General features: G+C 37.1%; 1 protein-coding gene across 1 annotated transcript in view; it reads left to right on the forward strand.

The window, feature by feature from the left end:
* The window catches only part of LOC139963222 (uncharacterized), a 166240-nt gene extending 153334 nt beyond the window's left edge, over nt 1–12906 (forward strand). The window contains exons 57-60 of the mRNA XM_071963803.1: nt 7709–7880; nt 8418–8683; nt 9034–9170; nt 11619–12906. Of these exons, the coding sequence (XP_071819904.1) occupies nt 7709–7880; nt 8418–8683; nt 9034–9170; nt 11619–11774 (731 nt within the window). The 3' untranslated portion in view covers nt 11775–12906. The remainder of the gene's footprint in view (nt 1–7708; nt 7881–8417; nt 8684–9033; nt 9171–11618) is intronic.
* The last annotated feature ends 7746 nt before the right edge of the window (nt 12907–20652 follow it).

Genomic DNA, 20652 nt, shown 5'->3' on the forward strand with positions numbered 1-20652 from the left:
AAGTTATATAACCTTCAATGTGTAACTAGGCCTATGAGTTATCAAAACAACTAACAAGTAACGGATATGAATTGGTTCATACGAATGTGTGTACTTTGGTAATTGTACGTATTTTTTATTCGTTGATATTTCAGTTAGCACTTGTGATCCAGACAGCTTTTTTTGTTACGACGGGACCTGCATTTCAGATTACTCAGTCTGTGATGGTTACTATGACTGTGATTATGGAGAAGACGAGATAGAATGTGACGGTAACAATGATGCTCATATTAAATACTCACCAACTGGTAATATGCCAGTTTTCCAAGTTGTGAAGTTATGTACAAAACTTATTTATTTAACTGAGGTCTACACATCATTCAACACACACATTATGTTAACTGATATGCCCTGTTCAAAGTTATACTTTCGACATCTTCCGTTAAATACTGCAATGTAATTAGGTAACTTTGCGTCGTGTGTTAACATGTCAGCCAAGACTTGTGATCCGGACAATTTGTTTGTAACGATGGAACCTACATTCCTGGTTCCTAGTTATGTGATGGATACTCTGACTGCGCCAATGGAGAAGATGAGGACGAATGCGATGGTATAAATGTTGCTTGCATACATTAAATACCATCCAATTAGCAAGATAACAATTTCTAGAAGTTTGCAATATTAAGTATAAATGCTATGTATCTTCACTGCATTACGAAACCGGTGATTCATGCAAGCAGCTAACACTTAACGGATATGTTTTGGTTCATGCGAATGCATGTTGTTTCCGTCGTTAAAGGCGTACAACAATTACGTCACTTTAGATTACTCTGCAGATTAGTCTGTTTGTGATGGACACTATGACTGTTACTTTGGAGAAGTTGAGGGCGTATGCGATTTTAATAATATTATTGATATTTAATACTCTGAAATTTGCATGATGTCCAATATTTAGGTTTTTATGTTATATCATACGCTCTCTCATCCAAGCAGTTAACAGTAAACGGAAATTCATCGGTTCATATAAATAGTATTCTCTTTCTATTTCCTTGATATTACAGTTAGCACTTGTGATCCAGACAGCTTTTATTGTTACGACGGAACCTGCATTTCAGACTACTCAGTCTGTGATGGTTACTATGACTGTGATTATGGAGAAGACGAGATAGAATGTGACGGTATGATTTTTAAATAAACATCAAAATTGCAATATTACAATTTAAGATATGCAGGAATTAACGTTATATCATTCACTATATATGTAATCCTAAAATACCATCCACTTTTAAAGATACCAATTCAAAATTCATCAATATTGGGGATAGAAGTTATATAACCTTCAATGTGTAACTAGGCCTATGAGTTATCAAAACAACTAACAAGTAACGGATATGAATTGGTTCATACGAATATGTGTACTTTGGTAATTGTACGTATTTTTTATTCGTTGATATTTCAGTTAGCACTTGTGATCCAGACAGCTTTTTTTGTTACGACGGGACCTGCATTTCAGATTACTCAGTCTGTGATGGTTACTATGACTGTGATTATGGAGAAGACGAGATAGAATGTGACGGTAACAATGATGCTCATATTAAATACTCTCCAACTGGTAATATGCCAGTTTTCCAAGTTGTGAAGTTATGTACAAAACTTATTTATTTAACTGAGGTCTACACATCATTCAACACACACATTATGTTAACTGATATGCCCTGTTCAAAGTTATACTTTCGACATCTTCCGTTAAATACTGCAATGTAATTAGGTAACTTTGCGTCGTGTGTTAACATGTCAGCCAAGACTTGTGATCCGGACAATTTGTTTGTAACGATGGAACCTACATTCCTGGTTCCTAGTTATGTGATGGATACTCTGACTGCGCCAATGGAGAAGATGAGGACGAATGCGATGGTATAAATGTTGCTTGCATACATTAAATACCATCCAATTAGCAAGATAACAATTTCTAGAAGTTTGCAATATTAAGTATAAATGCTATGTATCTTCACTGCATTACGAAACCGGTGATTCATGCAAGCAGCTAACACTTAACGGATATGTTTTGGTTCATGCGAATGCATGTTGTTTCCGTCGTTAAAGGCGTACAACAATTACGTCACTTTAGATTACTCTGCAGATTAGTCTGTTTGTGATGGACACTATGACTGTTACTTTGGAGAAGTTGAGGGCGTATGCGATTTTAATAATATTATTGATATTTAATACTCTGAAATTTGCATGATGTCCAATATTTAGGTTTTTATGTTATATCATACGCTCTCTCATCCAAGCAGTTAACAGTAAACGGACATTCATCGGTTCATATAAATAGTATTCTCTTTCTATTTCCTTGATATTACAGTTAGCACTTGTGATCCAGACAGCTTTTATTGTTACGACGGAACCTGCATTTCAGACTACTCAGTCTGTGATGGTTACTATGACTGTGATTATGGAGAAGACGAGATAGAATGTGACGGTATGATTTTTAAATAAACATCAAAATTGCAATATTACAATTTAAGATATGCAGGAATTAACGTTATATCATTCACTATATATATAATCCTAAAATACCATCCACTTTTAAAGATACCAATTCAAAATTCATCAATATTGGGGATAGAAGTTATATAACCTTCAATGTGTAACTAGGCCTATGAGTTATCAAAACAACTAACAAGTAACGGATATGAATTGGTTCATACGTATATGTGTACTTTGGTAATTGTACGTATTTTTTATTCGTTGATATTTCAGTTAGCACTTGTGATCCAGACAGCTTTTTTTGTTACGACGGGACCTGCATTTCAGATTACTCAGTCTGTGATGGTTACTATGACTGTGATTATGGAGAAGACGAGATAGAATGTGACGGTAACAATGATGCTCATATTAAATACTCTCCAACTGGTAATATGCCAGTTTTCCAAGTTGTGAAGTTATGTACAAAACTTATTTATTTAACTGAGGTCTACACATCATTCAACACACACATTATGTTAACTGATATGCCCTGTTCAAAGTTATACTTTCGACATCTTCCGTTAAATACTGCAATGTAATTAGGTAACTTTGCGTCGTGTGTTAACATGTCAGCCAAGACTTGTGATCCGGACAATTTGTTTGTAACGATGGAACCTACATTCCTGGTTCCTAGTTATGTGATGGATACTCTGACTGCGCCAATGGAGAAGATGAGGACGAATGCGATGGTATAAATGTTGCTTGCATACATTAAATACCATCCAATTAGCAAGATAACAATTTCTAGAAGTTTGCAATATTAAGTATAAATGCTATGTATCTTCACTGCATTACGAAACCGGTGATTCATGCAAGCAGCTAACACTTAACGGATATGTTTTGGTTCATGCGAATGCATGTTGTTTCCGTCGTTAAAGGCGTACAACAATTACGTCACTTTAGATTACTCTGCAGATTAGTCTGTTTGTGATGGACACTATGACTGTTACTTTGGAGAAGTTGAGGGCGTATGCGATTTTAATAATATTATTGATATTTAATACTCTGAAATTTGCATGATGTCCAATATTTAGGTTTTTATGTTATATCATACGCTCTCTCATCCAAGCAGTTAACAGTAAACGGACATTCATCGGTTCATATAAATAGTATTCTCTTTCTATTTCCTTGATATTACAGTTAGCACTTGTGATCCAGACAGCTTTTATTGTTACGACGGAACCTGCATTTCAGACTACTCAGTCTGTGATGGTTACTATGACTGTGATTATGGAGAAGACGAGATAGAATGTGACGGTATGATTTTTAAATAAACATCAAAATTGCAATATTACAATTTAAGATATGCAGGAATTAACGTTATATCATTCACTATATATATAATCCTAAAATACCATCCACTTTTAAAGATACCAATTCAAAATTCATCAATATTGGGGATAGAAGTTATATAACCTTCAATGTGTAACTAGGCCTATGAGTTATCAAAACAACTAACAAGTAACGGATATGAATTGGTTCATACGAATGTGTGTACTTTGGTAATTGTACGTATTTTTTATTCGTTGATATTTCAGTTAGCACTTGTGATCCAGACAGCTTTTTTTGTTACGACGGGACCTGCATTTCAGATTACTCAGTCTGTGATGGTTACTATGACTGTGATTATGGAGAAGACGAGATAGAATGTGACGGTAACAATGATGCTCATATTAAATACTCACCAACTGGTAATATGCCAGTTTTCCAAGTTGTGAAGTTATGTACAAAACTTATTTATTTAACTGAGGTCTACACATCATTCAACACACACATTATGTTAACTGATATGCCCTGTTCAAAGTTATACTTTCGACATCTTCCGTTAAATACTGCAATGTAATTAGGTAACTTTGCGTCGTGTGTTAACATGTCAGCCAAGACTTGTGATCCGGACAATTTGTTTGTAACGATGGAACCTACATTCCTGGTTCCTAGTTATGTGATGGATACTCTGACTGCGCCAATGGAGAAGATGAGGACGAATGCGATGGTATAAATGTTGCTTGCATACATTAAATACCATCCAATTAGCAAGATAACAATTTCTAGAAGTTTGCAATATTAAGTATAAATGCTATGTATCTTCACTGCATTACGAAACCGGTGATTCATGCAAGCAGCTAACACTTAACGGATATGTTTTGGTTCATGCGAATGCATGTTGTTTCCGTCGTTAAAGGCGTACAACAATTACGTCACTTTAGATTACTCTGCAGATTAGTCTGTTTGTGATGGACACTATGACTGTTACTTTGGAGAAGTTGAGGGCGTATGCGATTTTAATAATATTATTGATATTTAATACTCTGAAATTTGCATGATGTCCAATATTTAGGTTTTTATGTTATATCATACGCTCTCTCATCCAAGCAGTTAACAGTAAACGGACATTCATCGGTTCATATAAATAGTATTCTCTTTCTATTTCCTTGATATTACAGTTAGCACTTGTGATCCAGACAGCTTTTATTGTTACGACGGAACCTGCATTTCAGACTACTCAGTCTGTGATGGTTACTATGACTGTGATTACGGAGAAGACGAGATAGAATGTGAAGGTAACTATGTTTATATAAGCATTTCAATTTGACATATGTAGGACTTAACACTTCATCATTCACTATGTATAAGCCTAAATACCGTCCACTTTGCAAGATAACAATTTAAAATTCATCAATATTTGGGCAGAAAAGTTATATATTCTTCAACGTTTTACTAGGCCTTTGAGTTATGAAAAGATTAAACGACTAACGGATATGAAAATATGTACTTTGGTAATTGTACGTATTTTTTTCTTGAAATTCCAGTTAGCACTTGTGATCCAGACAGCTTTTTTTGTTACGACGGGACCTGTATTTCAGATTACTCAGTCTGTGATGGTTACTATGACTGTGATTATGGAGAAGACGAGATAGGATGTGACGGTAACAATGATTCTAATATTAAATACTCTCCAACTTGCAATATGTCAGTTTTCCAAGTTGTGAAGTTATGTATGAAAATTATATATTTCACTGAGGTCTAGACATCATTCAAAATGGCCCATTCATTAACTGATATGCACTGTTCGAAGTTATACTGTTCGAAGTTATACTGTTCGACATCTTCCGTTAAATACTGCAATGTAGTTAGGTAACCTTTCGTCGTGTGTTAACATGTCAGACAACACTTGTGATCCGGAAAACTTTCTTTGTAACGATGGGACCTGCATTCCTGGTTTTTGGTTCTGTGATGGATACTCTGACTGCGCCAATGGAGAAGATGAGGAAGAATGCGATGGTAAAAATTTTGCATGCATACATTAAATACCATCCAATTAAGACGAAAACAATTTCCAGAAGTGTGCAATACTTAGGTATAAAGACTATATATCCTTCACTGCGTTACTAAGCCTGTGAGACCTCCAAGCAGTTAACAAGTAACGGATATGTATTGGTTCATGCGAATGCATGTTGTTTCACATCATTCAAACATACCCATTCAGTTAACTGATATGCACTGTTCGCAGTTATACTGTTTGACATCTTCCGTTAAATACTGCCATGTAATTATGTAACTTTGCGTCGTGTGTTAACATTTCAGCCAACACTTGTGATCCGGACCACTTTGTTTGTAACGATGGGACCTGCATTTATAGTTACTGGTTCTGTGATGGATACTCTGACTGCGCCAATGGAGAAGATGAGGAAGAATGCGATGGTAAAAATGGTATTTTAAATAAACTGCTCCCCAAGTTGTAATAACATGTAGACGGTGTACCGACTACTTCTGCACAGCGTAACGATGCTCACTAATGCATGAGCGAGGTAACCAGCCACTTCAATTCACGCTTTTCGTATCCTTTTCTGATTTCCAAAACATAGATTCATGTCTTAAGCACAGATCATTTATAAATGTCCTTCGCATTTATCCTTCACAAACCAGACGATTTCCTATGAATAGCATATGCTTGGTTGGGGGTTAGGTTGTGAAAGCTTATGAAGTTCAAAACAAAACTTATTTTAGCTACAGGCACATAGATTTAATTGACCGATACCTCTGGATGGATTTTTGTAGCTTCGAGATTTTCGCTTTCATAATTCGATACCATGTGAAAATTATCAGAGGGTTGTATTTATCGTAAGAGTTTTATTCTTGCAAGTTTGTATCCAATAGCAAGTATACTTTTATATCAATGTAATATAACTGCTGACAATCGCTTAATTTGAAGACCCTATGCATTTGAAGAGTAACCTGATTAAATTATTGCATGCCAGATTGCTGACTTTGTAATGATATGCACGAAAGTAGAAAACAACGTCGAACATGGAAACGTCTTTAATGGTATCGATCTCGCTGAGTGAAAAAGAGAGCTTCCAACGAAATAGATAAATAAAAATAATGAAACGTGTACAACGAACATACCCCCCTATCCCTCTCCCTACCTATTAAAGAGTTAGCCCCAAGAAGGATATATACGCCCATGTATTCACATTTGAATTTGATGCTAGTAAAACTGGCATAAGCTAGGGACCTAAATCATAGATACAATAATAGTTGGGAATATCACTATAGGCCTACCACGATCAAAGTCATTTAAACAGTGGGGTTGTTGTAGAACGAAACATCTAACATGTGCTGATATTGAACTTTGTATCCATATCACTTGTGATCCACACACCTTTTGATATAGAAAACGGCCGAACAGACTGACTGGCTCACAGACTTCCACGGGTCTGCACTTACACTCAATAGATTGTAGGTTATCGTGGTGGTTACACGTCACAAACTTTGAGGGTTTGCTTACTCACTAATTAGTACTATTCGTTCCGTACGATGAATCTTCTTTATCAAACCAAGATGGAAGCTTTGATCTTGAGGCGTCGATCAGTCCTGAACTTTGAAACTTAAATTTCACTTATATACAAATAAAGGTTTTGTGGTATGATTATAGAAAATGGAAATACTAAATTGATAAAGAGATACAAAAAGGTTTATTACATAATGTATATTATGTTCAAGAGAAAAAATGAAACAATGTGGTTTAAAAAAATGTAAATTAAAAATAAGACTACTATTTCATCTGAATAGACAAAATATCTCTGGATATAAACAGGTACTACGTATTCCTGTAATAATAAGTTTACCATGTAATTTGAAGTGTTCCATCAGACTAGTTATCCATGAGCACTTCTTTTTTACTTGTTTTCGAATATAGGATGTGGTTTCCAAACGCAATTCTCTTCTCTCATTGTCGGTGGTGCTGCAGCTCAACCTGGCGAGTGGCCCTGGCAAGTAAGTATTCGTGATCATGGTGGATCCGAGATGCATACATGCGGTGGAACTCTTCTGAACAAAAGATGGGTGCTCAGTGCAGCACACTGTTATGAGTAAGTAAAATCCTGGAGATTCTATAATGAGCTAGTGGTGTAGGTATATCAAAACATGAGGAGCAAAAAAACGGATGGTTATTAGGTCTTCACCAGAAAAGCTTACTTCTGTAGATGCAGAAGTGTCTCAGATGGGACATTGAAAATGTCGACTCTGTAATGTCTAAATCTATACTTTTTTGAAACTCGAATTGCAGTGTTGTATTTTAATTTTGACTCCATCCCCCTCCCTTACATGGGAACCACCTTCAACGACTAAGTCCTAAGTCGCATTTTCTAAGTGTTTCTTTTGAATAGTAGGGAACTAATACCCCATGCAAATTGCGAACCGTAACTTCTCATCTTTATGTCGCATAATGGGGAAAAACGTGTTATTTTAACAAAGAAAAGTTGTGCCTTAAACATGGTTACCGCGTTTTGAAACTAAATCCATTACCCCCACCCCACCCCACCACCACCCTTTGTTTTCCTGTTTCTTTCATTTTTCTGTTGTTTCAAACTTTAAGTTTTGTACTTTCGATTTTGTTGTTCATATAGTGATGACAATATCGTTGTGGAAGGGTACAAAGTAGTCCTCGGAAATCATCGGATTGATACTGTTGATGACAGCCAACAAAATTTCACCGTTTTCGACATCTTAATTCATCCCTACTATAACCGTTCCAACAATATCAATGACATTGCCTTGTTGAGACTATCGGGTGATGTCGAATTCAACGATTTTATACTGCCTGCCTGTCTGCCTTCCCAAGATTGGCCAGCAGGGACGTCTGTCTGGATAACAGGATGGGGAGAACAAGAAGGTATTACCTTAAGCATTTATTTCAACTACCGCAGGTGTCGCCATTTTCATTTCAAGAGGTCTCAATATAATCATTACATATGGACCTAAACTACATTGGAAGTGGTTTCAAACCTCGGCTTCCAAAGTAAAATAAATATTTTTCAATTGAATTTCGGTCATGTTTACTAGAGGAATATTCACGAACAGGAATGATTTTATTTATTTCATGTATTTCTTTCAGATTTCCCACTTAAATTGTTTGTTTTGTTTCTTTGTTTGTTTCTAAACGTTTGCCTCTCTGAAGATATTTCTTTTCGCCTACAAGGTAGAGATTAATAAATTTATGATTTTCTGGAAATATCATTTCAGATGAAACATTACAGGAGATCAGTGTGCCAATCATCGATACGAATACGTGTAATCAACCTGATTGGTATGATGGTGATGTCATAGAATGTTGTATGTTCTGTGCAGGGTTACCAGAAGGTGGCATAGATAATTGTCAGGTGAGGGTTCGCTATTTGCATGTTCAAGTGGATTCCAAAGGTTGTGATTTCTGTCATGCTTCCATCCTCTCCTTTAAAACTTAAAAATATTAAACATATTTAAAATGTATGCTTATGGTTATGCTTATACTTATGATTATGCTTATGATTATGATTATGATCATGATCATGATTATGTGTATAGTTATGGTCATGATTTTTATTATGTGTATGGTTATGGTTATGATTATAATTATGATTATGATTATGATTATGAATTTGATTATGATTATGATTATGTTTATGACTATGCTTATGATTATACTTATGATTATGTTTACGATTATGATGATAATAATAATAATAATAATAATAATAATAATAATAATAATAATAATAATAATAATAATAAAAATAATAATAATAATAATAATAATAAAAATAATAATAATAATAATTATGATTATGAATACGAATATTAACCGGACTGCTTTGCGTCCCGAGGTTCGTAACCGACCCGTCAGCCATAGGCTACTCTCAAACGTATCACCGCTGAGCTACCCAGGCAACGTGTCACAGGTCAGGTATCGTTTAAGATATAATGAACTGGCGTTCGCCCGGTTTTGCCTGGGTAGCTCAGCGGTGATACAATTGAGAGCAAGGGCGGCGGAACCGGGGGGGCACAGGGGGCACGTGCCCCCCCACTTTTCCTCAGGTTAAAAATGTGCCCTTTTTCTACATAAAAATTGAGGTGTCTCAAGTTAGCAAGAGGCCAGGGAACCAGAATGAACACTCGGGAAGGGCCGTTTCCGGCCATCTGAGGGGTTTGTAAAACCAAAAATTTTCTTGTACGCTCCGCGCCAACCGATGGTGGTGCTCCGCTCAGATAATCGTGCATACAGCTTTGCAAATCCTGGCTAAGCCCGTGACTTTTAATGAATTCCTGTGGGTCAAACTCAAAGCTATTTCAAATGCAAAAAATTTGTTAAGATATTAACAAGAAATAAACTCTAATTCGGAAGGTTCCTACATTAGCAACTAGCATGATTTCACCTCATTTTGTCTCAAAAGAAGACTTGTTCCTTGATTCCCAATTTGCACATTGGATATTGCAGTGCTAGTATGCATATTTTCCTTGAGGGGGGGGGGGTGGGGGGGCGTTGATGGAGTGATGTGTATACGCAAATAAGATAATACAATAAGAGTTATAAAGGGTACTAAATATAAGGCTGCATCAGTCCAATCGAATTTCTGCAAAGTGCCCTTTGATGTCGGTGCCCCCCCAGATTAAAAGTGCTTCCGCCGCCCTTGATTGAGAGTAGCCTATGGCTGATGGGTCGGTTACGAACCTCGGGACGCAAAGCAGTCCGGTTAATATCAACTTCTTGGGCACACGAAGTAGCCCAAGTATACAATACAGGTTGGGAACACGAAGTAACCCACGTACAACAAGAATTGGGCACACAGAGTAACCCAGTTGAGAATGCAGGTTGGGATCACGAAGTATCCCACGTACAACAAGAATTGGGCACACAGAGTAACCCAGTTGAGAATACAGGTTGGGTACACGAAGTATCCCACGTAGAACAAGAATGGGCACACAAAGTAACCCAGTTGAGAATACAGGTTGGGATCACGAAGTATCCCACGTACAACAAGAATGGGCACACAAAGTAACCCAGTTGAGAATACAGGTTGGGAACACGAAGTATCCCACGTACAACAAGAATGGGCCCACAAAGTAACCCAGATGAGAATACAGGTTGGGATCACGAAGTATCCCACGTAGAACAAGAATTGGGCCCACAAAGTAACCCCAGATGAGAATACAGGTTGGGAACACGAAGTATCCCACGTACAACAAGAATTGGGCCCACAAAGTATCCCAGTTGAGAATACAGGTTGGGAACACGAAATATCCCACGTACAACAAGAATTGGACACACAAAGTAACCCAGTTGAGAATACAGGTTGGGAACACGAAGTATCCCACGTACAACAAGAATTGGACATACGACACTAACCAATTGCTAGCTTGCAGAGAACCACACCGCCCTATTTCCAGACAGCATGCTAACACAATAGCCCGCATAACTAAAACATTCCTTAATACCACATGCCATTGATAGGCAAATATATGCATATACCTCGCATGGACACCAGCCTTGTGCCAAGGAAACCTTTAGCGTAGAAAATGAATGTAAATTTATCACAGGGTAGTCTTCACCCAAACAGATATATATTAACGTGACCTTAAATATCTTAAACGATACCTGACCTGTGACAATGTTTATGCTTATGTTTATGCTTATGATTATGGTTATGGTTATGGTTATGGTGATGACTATGGTTATGGTTATGCTTATGGTTATGCTTATGGTTATGCTTATGCTTATGATCTTTATCGTCATCATCATTATTATTTCATAATAAGACTTGAATATCTACTGTCGATTGTCGTTTCCACAGGGTGACAGTGGCGGCCCTGTTGTGGTAGATAACAACGGTTTCTTTGAAGTCATCGGTATTGTCAGCTGGGGAAATAGTTGTGCAGAACCAAATTACCCTGGAGTCTACACACGAGTGCATAACTATCTAGATTGGATAGATGATAACACATACTAATACTGGCCAAAAAATTGTGATATTTGTGTTACCTAGTAGTGGATTTGACGGTGAGGGTGGCGGGGATACGTCTTGACAGTTAAAATGTTGCATTTTCTTTCTCCATTTTTGATACATATTTTTTTTTTGTAAATAATGTTTAATGCATTGCCGGGTCATTGGTGAAGTTTTACTGGAGCTGCGTAAGAGTGTTTAATCATAGGGTGTACATATATATATATATATATATATATATATATATATATATATATATATATATGTGTGTGTGTGTGTGTGTGTGTGTGCGTGTGTGCGTTTGCTTTTCTATCTGACCGAGGACTTGAACAAAAGAATTCCAGGTCCTCGGTTGTGATTTCTAAAGAATCACCACGTCCTCAGAAGAATTTCTATTGTATGGGGTATTGTTAAGGTTAGGGTACGTGGATTTAAACAATGGAAAATACAATGGGGTCCTCGGTTGGAATGGAAACCAACATGGGTGTGTGTGTGTGTAATGTCATTCCATTGTTAAAATATGTGGTGACGTAGGCTCCTCAGTGAAGGCATAAATGTTAATATTAATCCATTGTTTTATAAATTCTTGTAACTTCTCCAAAACATCGGTTGCATATTGACAACAGTTGACTAGTGGCTCATATTCAACACCATTTATCCATATGTAGTCCCGACGCTTCATTATGAAGAACCTTAGATATTATTCCTTCAAATAATGACAATAGTAGGGCGGATATAATTGTGGACTGATTGATGTTTTTTTATTGCTTAATTAGTAAAAAAATGTGCGCAGTTTGAATGTTTTCCTTTCTTTTAATACTTTCTGCATATCCTTCAAAAATTATTCGAGATTTTTATATTCATTATACACAGATGAAATCAAGACATTCAAGCAAAACTATGCATTGGAATTTATATAAATACATTTTAAAATAATGTAAATGTATTGGTAAGAATGTCACATATTTCTATTAATATGTAACCATTAGTTGCCATTTTGATCGTCTCTCATAGCTTTATTCCCTTTTACGGCGTCTGTATTTGCATACATTAAAGTTAAGCAATCGAAATGTTGAACTAATTGTACACAGATGCTAAAAATAAAGTTTTTCAAGGAGACAAACTCTTATCAGAGACATTGTCAGCGTTCAAAACTGACTTACTCACTGTACCTAATTTTACATTCCTTTTTGTTCACCGCGATAATCAATCAATATCAATCAATGATACATATAGATCTAGATGTGTCTCATTCATTCAAAGATATCCTGAATTCATAACACGATATCTTTAACTACCCTAAAATACTTTAAATATGTATAATGTTTACCGAGACACTATTGGAAATCAAGGCACACCATGCTTCGCCAACGTTACAATTGTTGACTCTGGTACGAAAGAAGCGATGTAAATATTTAAAAGATGAATATGGGAGAAAATTAGAACAGAACCGACAGGAAACGACTAGGAAGAATAAAAGTTGTTTTATTACGATCATTCAGTGGAACGATTTCTCTGCAGGTAACTTAATGTCATCGAGTTCACAAATTCATTCCTTACTTCCTTCGCTCCCTTTCAAGATTCAAGAATGTCAACATTTTTTCGCTTATATTTCTAGTTATGATTAAAATAGTGATAGTGGACTATAAGATCAAACCGTGGAATCTGAAACATATCCTTTTAAATCGATAGAGGAGTGAATATGTCACTGCCTAATAGTGTACAGAGTAACCTCATTTCAGTTTCGATGCTTCAAATAGGTTGAAACTTAAGAGCGCCATCACTCACTCGTCTGCTTGCACAGAGCCATGTATATCCGCCTACGGTGGAATTAGGACTATAGCCTTACCGATTTCGAACCTCTAGACATACAATCAGCGTCCATAGCCTAGTGGTTAGGGTGTCCGCAATCATTCGAGGCCCACATCCCAATCTTTAGCAACTTTCTGGACCCGCCTTTGGCCCTTCCATAAAGGTCCATGCCCCTACCTAAATCAATGTATATATATATATATATATATATATATATATCCGGCTTTAGGAATCACAAATGATTTTCGAGTTGGTTAGCATCATGTTTGATCTCTAGAGTGGGGCAAAATATGTCACGAAAAACAGAACTAGTATTGTTCGATACAGGTGTCAAACGCCCACAGTGAAATTACGACCTTCCTTACCGGTTTCGAACCTCTGGACATACAATTAGCGTCCATGGCCTAGTTTGTTAGGGTGTCCGCGTACAAAGCAGGAGGCCCGGGTTCGAATCCCGGTGTAGGCTGTTTTTTTCTGGATTTCCTTCTCATTACGTTTTCATTTATATATATATATATATATATATATATATATATATATATATATATATATATATAAATTTATCGATTTTCACTTATATATATGTGTATATATATATATATATATACATATATATATATATATAAATATATATATATATCATTGCTCTTGCATATAACCACTGGTCACACTGAGGATTATATAGTTAATACTATGGATTATATAGTTAATACTATAGCATATATACGTTTTTAATGTCATGCAGACTTTGAGAAAAGGTAGTCAATTTATCAAATCAAATTATTATTGCTGACATCTTGCAAAACTATACGTTAGCAGATTATTGATTACTAGCCTGTATATATTTTGGACATTGATATCGGGACTGACCTAGCAGTGCATCATGTTAGACAAGTAGGTAAACTGACTGCTAGTGGTGTGCAAAAAGGCTGCAGGGGATTTGGGAAACTTTGAATTTCCATCGACTGATTTAGGTAGGGGCATGACCTTTATGGAAGGTTCAGAGGCGGGTCCAGAAATTTGCTACAGATGGGGATGTGGGCCTCGAATGATTGAAGCCGTGAACCCATACAGGAGTTGTGAGGTCTTCGGCTATAACTTATATTTATTCTTGTAAACACTTTTGAATTTTTGCGTGAGGTAAAAAACACACACCTCTGGATGCCCTCGCGAGAAGTCTTACTCTTCCGAAAGTGAATGTTAACAATGGCCATGACGATGAGGACTGGGCCAAATCCCTGTGCATCAAAAACAACCCTCTCCCATCCACCCCCACCCCATCCCCATCCTTATATGACAGTCGAAACTTGATCCTGGGAGAAAAGAGGAGGAAGTTTTCATTGAATCTGCTGTTTACGTGAACTTTGAACTCTGTTTACTCTTGAACTTGAAAGTACTAACCAAACCACAAATTAGATGTGCATTAATTCAGTGACGTAGTACCGTGTCTGCTTTAGATAAACAAACCTTTGGACAGATTAACAGTTCTACCATTAATAAGTATTAAAATACCGCGGTATCTTCATTCCAATATAAACATCTCCCTTCCATACGGAATAACCTTCATTTTAGGTAATCATGACGATAGGACGGTTTCTTGGAACGCTAAAATTAAGAGTAAATATTTATTACCTTACGTAAAACACAAGGTTAACACTGATGCAGTATTTAAGGTTATTACTCAACTGATAATTATATTTAATATATTTAAACTGCTGCATAAGGTTGGTCACCGAACCAAAATTTTCTGGTATTTAGACCCCTGCCAATAAGCAACTTGAACAACAATAGCAAACAAAATAAATCACAAAATACAAGACCGTTTAGACCCCTGCCAAAAAGCAACTTGAACAACAACAGCAAACAAAATAAATCACAAAATATAAGACCATTTAAGCCATATAATAAGACCATTTTGCAACTAAGCATCATTAATCATAAAAAGCAGAAAAAATTTGAAACACATGGTATTAGAATAACTAATAAAAGGCGTGCAATCAATGAAACAGAGAAACCCTAATAAAGAGTCGACAAGTTTGCAGATGTTATTATAATTAATATATTTATGGAATGTGATAAGTAAAGCATCTAAACCTCCCTGTTCTTCTTTATTTATTTCTTTGTAGCATAGCATCGATTGATACCTATTACTTACCTATAAGTAACGCATAGGAAGTTGTCGAATGTACAGGGCCTCGTGGTGTCTAACGTTACAATCACAATAGTCAGTGAGGCCAAATGCTTTAATGATGGAATGCTTGTCACCAAGGGTTGGCCTGCGGAGCACTGGCCCTCCCCAAAAACACGTGCCCCCCCCCCCACACACACACACAGTAACGATTTGTAGTGTTAAAAAAATACTCAAACAAAAACCTTTCTTACAAAGGACGAAACGTATAATGTTCTTCCGTAAAAATTCTTTCCACCAACCATCACAATAACCAGTTGTTTCCTCATTAACAATTAGTGCTTAAACTTCACTACCACCCTACATGAATTTCAATTTCAACACTCTCACTTAAAAAAAAATTATCAAAGCAAAACGGTTTATTGCCATTTTCTGTAGCATATAACTTTTATATCCGCCGCAATTAAAAATCTAAATAACGGACAGAATAAGCCCGAGAAAGCTTGAACATAAAGTTACTTCAAGTTGCAATAGGCTATATAGCACCAGAGTGCATCTCAGGACCCTTAATTAATCAAAGATTTTGCACATCAGGGGGACCCCCTCTCCTCCCTTTAGGCCACTACTCCAGGACGGCATTCACAAATAAACATTGTGCCTCCTAATTAAGTGTTGTGTCCTCCTTGTGCCCCTCCCCCCCCCCCCCCATAAGAATGAATTGTCTGGCGACGCTATTTGCAATATTGATAGTTTGTTGCGCGATACTTAAATTGCTCATTGGGATCACGGGAACTACACGTACGAGATCTAACACACACAGAATTTGTCTCTGTTTTCGTAAACCCCGTTCACCCCCCCCCCCCCACGTCTATAAAGCGGACCCCATAGGAAATCCCTAAAGAGTTCCGTGGACTACACACTGTGCACGTTTTCTTTGGTGCAGGCAATGTCATGTACGGTGTAAAAATGTAGGCCAATATACGCACTGATATAGGACATACAATAGCACGTCAATCGGCAAAGTAAATATCTATCTGTACACAACCAATACATCATCAAAAAACGTGACGTCACAATTACGCCCAAGCAAATCGTTCGAGTTGACAGTGAGCTTGACCTTGACTATCTTGTCAATGCCTGACATACGAGGTTTTAACCATACACTGTTGTTATTCCTATTACGTCGAAGGAAAGGGCGGAACCCGGAATTTTCCGGATAACAGGGTCCTGGTATACTGGAAACCGGTACTACATTGAAACGAGTTATGACTGTTTTTTCGCCCACACATATCACATCCATGGACTCTTAACACAACGACATATGCTTTGTGTGCAGACGGGATTACTGTACGTGAAAACGGTAACAGGATATTCGCAGAAACATAGGGAAATCTTGCTACTCCGGTTAGATGGATGGTTCTTTGCGACCACGTATTGTTTTGTAATCAAGTTTGCAACTCTTTGCCAATGAAATTCCATATATATCTGAGTATATTGCACCAATTTCATCTTGGTATTGATACTATTACACACGAACGAATACGAACATTCTATATGAAGACTGTCATGTCCTCAAATATCATGCTTCACAGTGTATAATTATATTAGTCACGGGCAGAATGGCGATGAATGTCATCCAATGTTTCGGCAGCTGAGTTATTAGAATGTATCAAATAATGTCAGTATTAACCCTCACATTCACGTTTGTACCGTGAGGAGCAGACGTCATAATCAATTAAGCCTTAAATAAGTATTTCAAACATGAAGCATATTTTAATGGTGAACAATCTTGAAAGGCTTAAAACCTATAACAATTTGGTTATGTAAGTGTGTGTGTGTGAATGTGTGTATGTATGTATGACATACTTAAGTAAAGATCTTCCCTATAAGTCATCATTTTAGGACCTCCTACAGGCAGCAGACTGAGATCAAAGTTACCTTACATGAGAAGACAGATTGAATGCTTATTTGGAAGAAAATATTTCAAAACTGTTAAAAAAACAGTGTAAAAATTAGTTCTTTATAACTATTCTACCAATAAAGGGCATTTTTGTATATTAAAAGGCAAATACGTACGCCACAACACCTTGCATAAAAACTCCCCTCCCCCCTCCCTCCTGATAAAATATTAATCATAAGAAGGGCCCTAATTATTTCTTCGACAAGTGTTCATATTCATAGCTATTAAATTAATAGCAATTTGTTAGTCTGCGATTTGGTCAGCAAGTTAAGGGTCTTTGAACAACCATGGTTGTGATTATGTGTAACCCCATTAGAAACTGGGTTCTCACGATCATTCAGTCGCTTACATGCATATCATTTGCAGTGATATACCTTCCCAACCTCCGGATCAAATTGGTCTACACGGGAATTTGCTCGGAACTGGTTTTACCGCTGGGTCCGAGGCGTCGCAAGGTCGATGCGCATATTTCATCTTGGTCACAAAGGAGAGTCGTAGGTTTCATCCGAGGCGCTAATGCGCCGGTTGTTCCAAGACACTCGCTCTGCTAGTTGCAAAGAGGAGTAACAATTTATGCCCCAGTTCTCACTTCCCACTGCCCTACACCCGTCCTTGACACCGCCCCCCCCCCCCCTGGCGCCACCACCACCCCCCCCCCCGCCTGCCTCCCTTATTTTAACAATTTTTTCGGGCTGGTGACCTGCATGATCTGAGTTTCACACAAGTTCTAGTTAAACCTGTTAATAGTTCTGCAGTGTAATCAAAATATTGCAATAGCTTAGCTCTTTGCTTCTGTTTAGGATTAAGCATCCGTTCCTAACATGTATGGACACGATTTCCATCTCAGCATGCGTACCTGGACAAGTTTATTGTGAAATCATTATTCCAAACAGCACGAAATAGATACGTTAAGTAGGCTTTTTTCTCTTCTGTCGCTTTCGAAACCAAACGTGGGTGTTTAAAGAAGTTTTGCAATCGGTTAATTGGTAAGCCTACACATAGGCTATGATTCAGAATTAGTGATCGTCTGCATACTACATACAGACAATTCAACATCCCGCGCTATTACTAAGTGTATACATTAGCACAATGTAATCACGATACTAAATATAGGTATGCACCTACGCGTTCTACGGAGCAGCATAAGTTTCATTTCCGCTATTCTCCATTCAAGTAAGTTGCAGCTACATTTCAGCTTACAGCATACGTTGTAAGTTTGTTTGACAAAGATTTCCTTACAAAGTTTCACATAACCAGGTTTTTCTAGAGGTCTTTTTTGTTTGTTAGTGTATAATATACCTCCATGTTAATACTTTGACAATAAATGAGCGGGATATATATATATATAAGGGTGTATAAAGTCGCAATTTAAGGACATTAACATTAACAATTTCGAGGAAGCAATAAACCTTGCACAAGATCGTGATACGTGGCGGAGATTAATCACTGAGCATGTCGGATAGACGAGACTCAACTTACTACTACTACTATATATAAGGCAACGGGTATTCTAACAAATGACATATAAAGAAAAAGTAGCGTAGTTTGGCTGTAGACACAGAACTTGAGAGGGTCCTTAATTGTTGGTTTTCTGTATTGATTCATGTTCATTATAAAAGCAAGTCCGTCATATATCTGCATTAATTGTGTATCTTACTCCATTAGGCTAATTACTTAGCAGATGACAATAATACAAAATGGACGTTCAGGTCGTTAACAAGTTTTGCACACTGATTTCTTTTTACGGCTTTCTTAATCGGAAATACGTACGACGTGCGAGCGTATCTCAAAAAAAGCGCAATTATAGGCTGAGTAATTTTTATATCATAGACCAAATATTTAGGATACTCCCATTCAGGACAGAACTTAACTTCCATTGTTTTTGTTTCTCTCTTCTGTATGTGTCTGTTTACTTGTCTTCGAATTGATCAAAGTTGTGTTTGTTTCTGAATTTTCAAAGAAGGCTCAAATCACATGTTCAGTCGTCATAACCATGTCTTTACGTAATACTACAGTGCCACGTGTCTTTACGAATATCATCGCTTTATTTATAAAAGGTTGTAAGGGATGTGAATCGTGCACGGAAGCTAACAATTTTTTATAATGTGTTAAAGAGGGAAGTAAAAGGTAATGGTCTACGTGCAATTTCCCTCTCTGTTGTGTTTTGATGTTGTATTTTTCGTTGTTGGCACATTTGTTAGTTTGAGTTTTTGCGATGGGGAACTATAACCTTTATCCTTTACCGTGATTGTGTAAAGTTTTTACATAGCTTCGAAATATATTTCCTCGAAGTGTCCAAACAAGAGAAGTTTGACAAATGTTACCGCTGTATGCAATAAGCACAAGCCCAACAAACCTAACATAGATATAGTTGTCACGTGATATGGTCTCATCAGTGTTTACTGTAAGGCGTGCTATAGAGTTCCATCATGCAACAACTTCATTGTCCAGACTGTCAAACAACGTCGATAAGTTCCCGTAACTGATGCATACAGTGCTACTTCTGATGCATACAGATGCATACTATGTAACTTCACAGGCGGATCCTCTCTTTTTTTTAAAAGGATGGGTGTGGACATGAGGTCGTTGAAGCCGAATCCCATGTAGGAGGGTCTAAACGTCATGCCCCAGAAAAACAATAACATTGCAGATGTGAAATGCTGCATTCTGAGGGAAATATACTAAAGGCTATAGATTAGGTCTACGTTTTGTGATGGTTGAAAGGAGGATGTACCCTTGCTCTATCCCCAACCAACCCTCGAATCCGCGCCTGCGCTCGGAGCGTTTTAGATAAGATATCCAATATAGTACACATGTCCATTCGACGGTCAGTTAAAGCAATAAACGTCCAGTGTGCAAATCCATACTACATTCCTATCTAAATGGCATGCGCAGGACTTAACAAGTCTTCGTCCGTTACTTGATATATCCATGGAGCGATAAACAGATAGCTCCATGATATATCTAATGCATATATCTAATAG

Source organism: Apostichopus japonicus, chromosome 21, assembly GCF_037975245.1.
Source record: "Apostichopus japonicus isolate 1M-3 chromosome 21, ASM3797524v1, whole genome shotgun sequence".
Taxonomy (NCBI): domain Eukaryota; kingdom Metazoa; phylum Echinodermata; class Holothuroidea; order Aspidochirotida; family Stichopodidae; genus Apostichopus; species Apostichopus japonicus.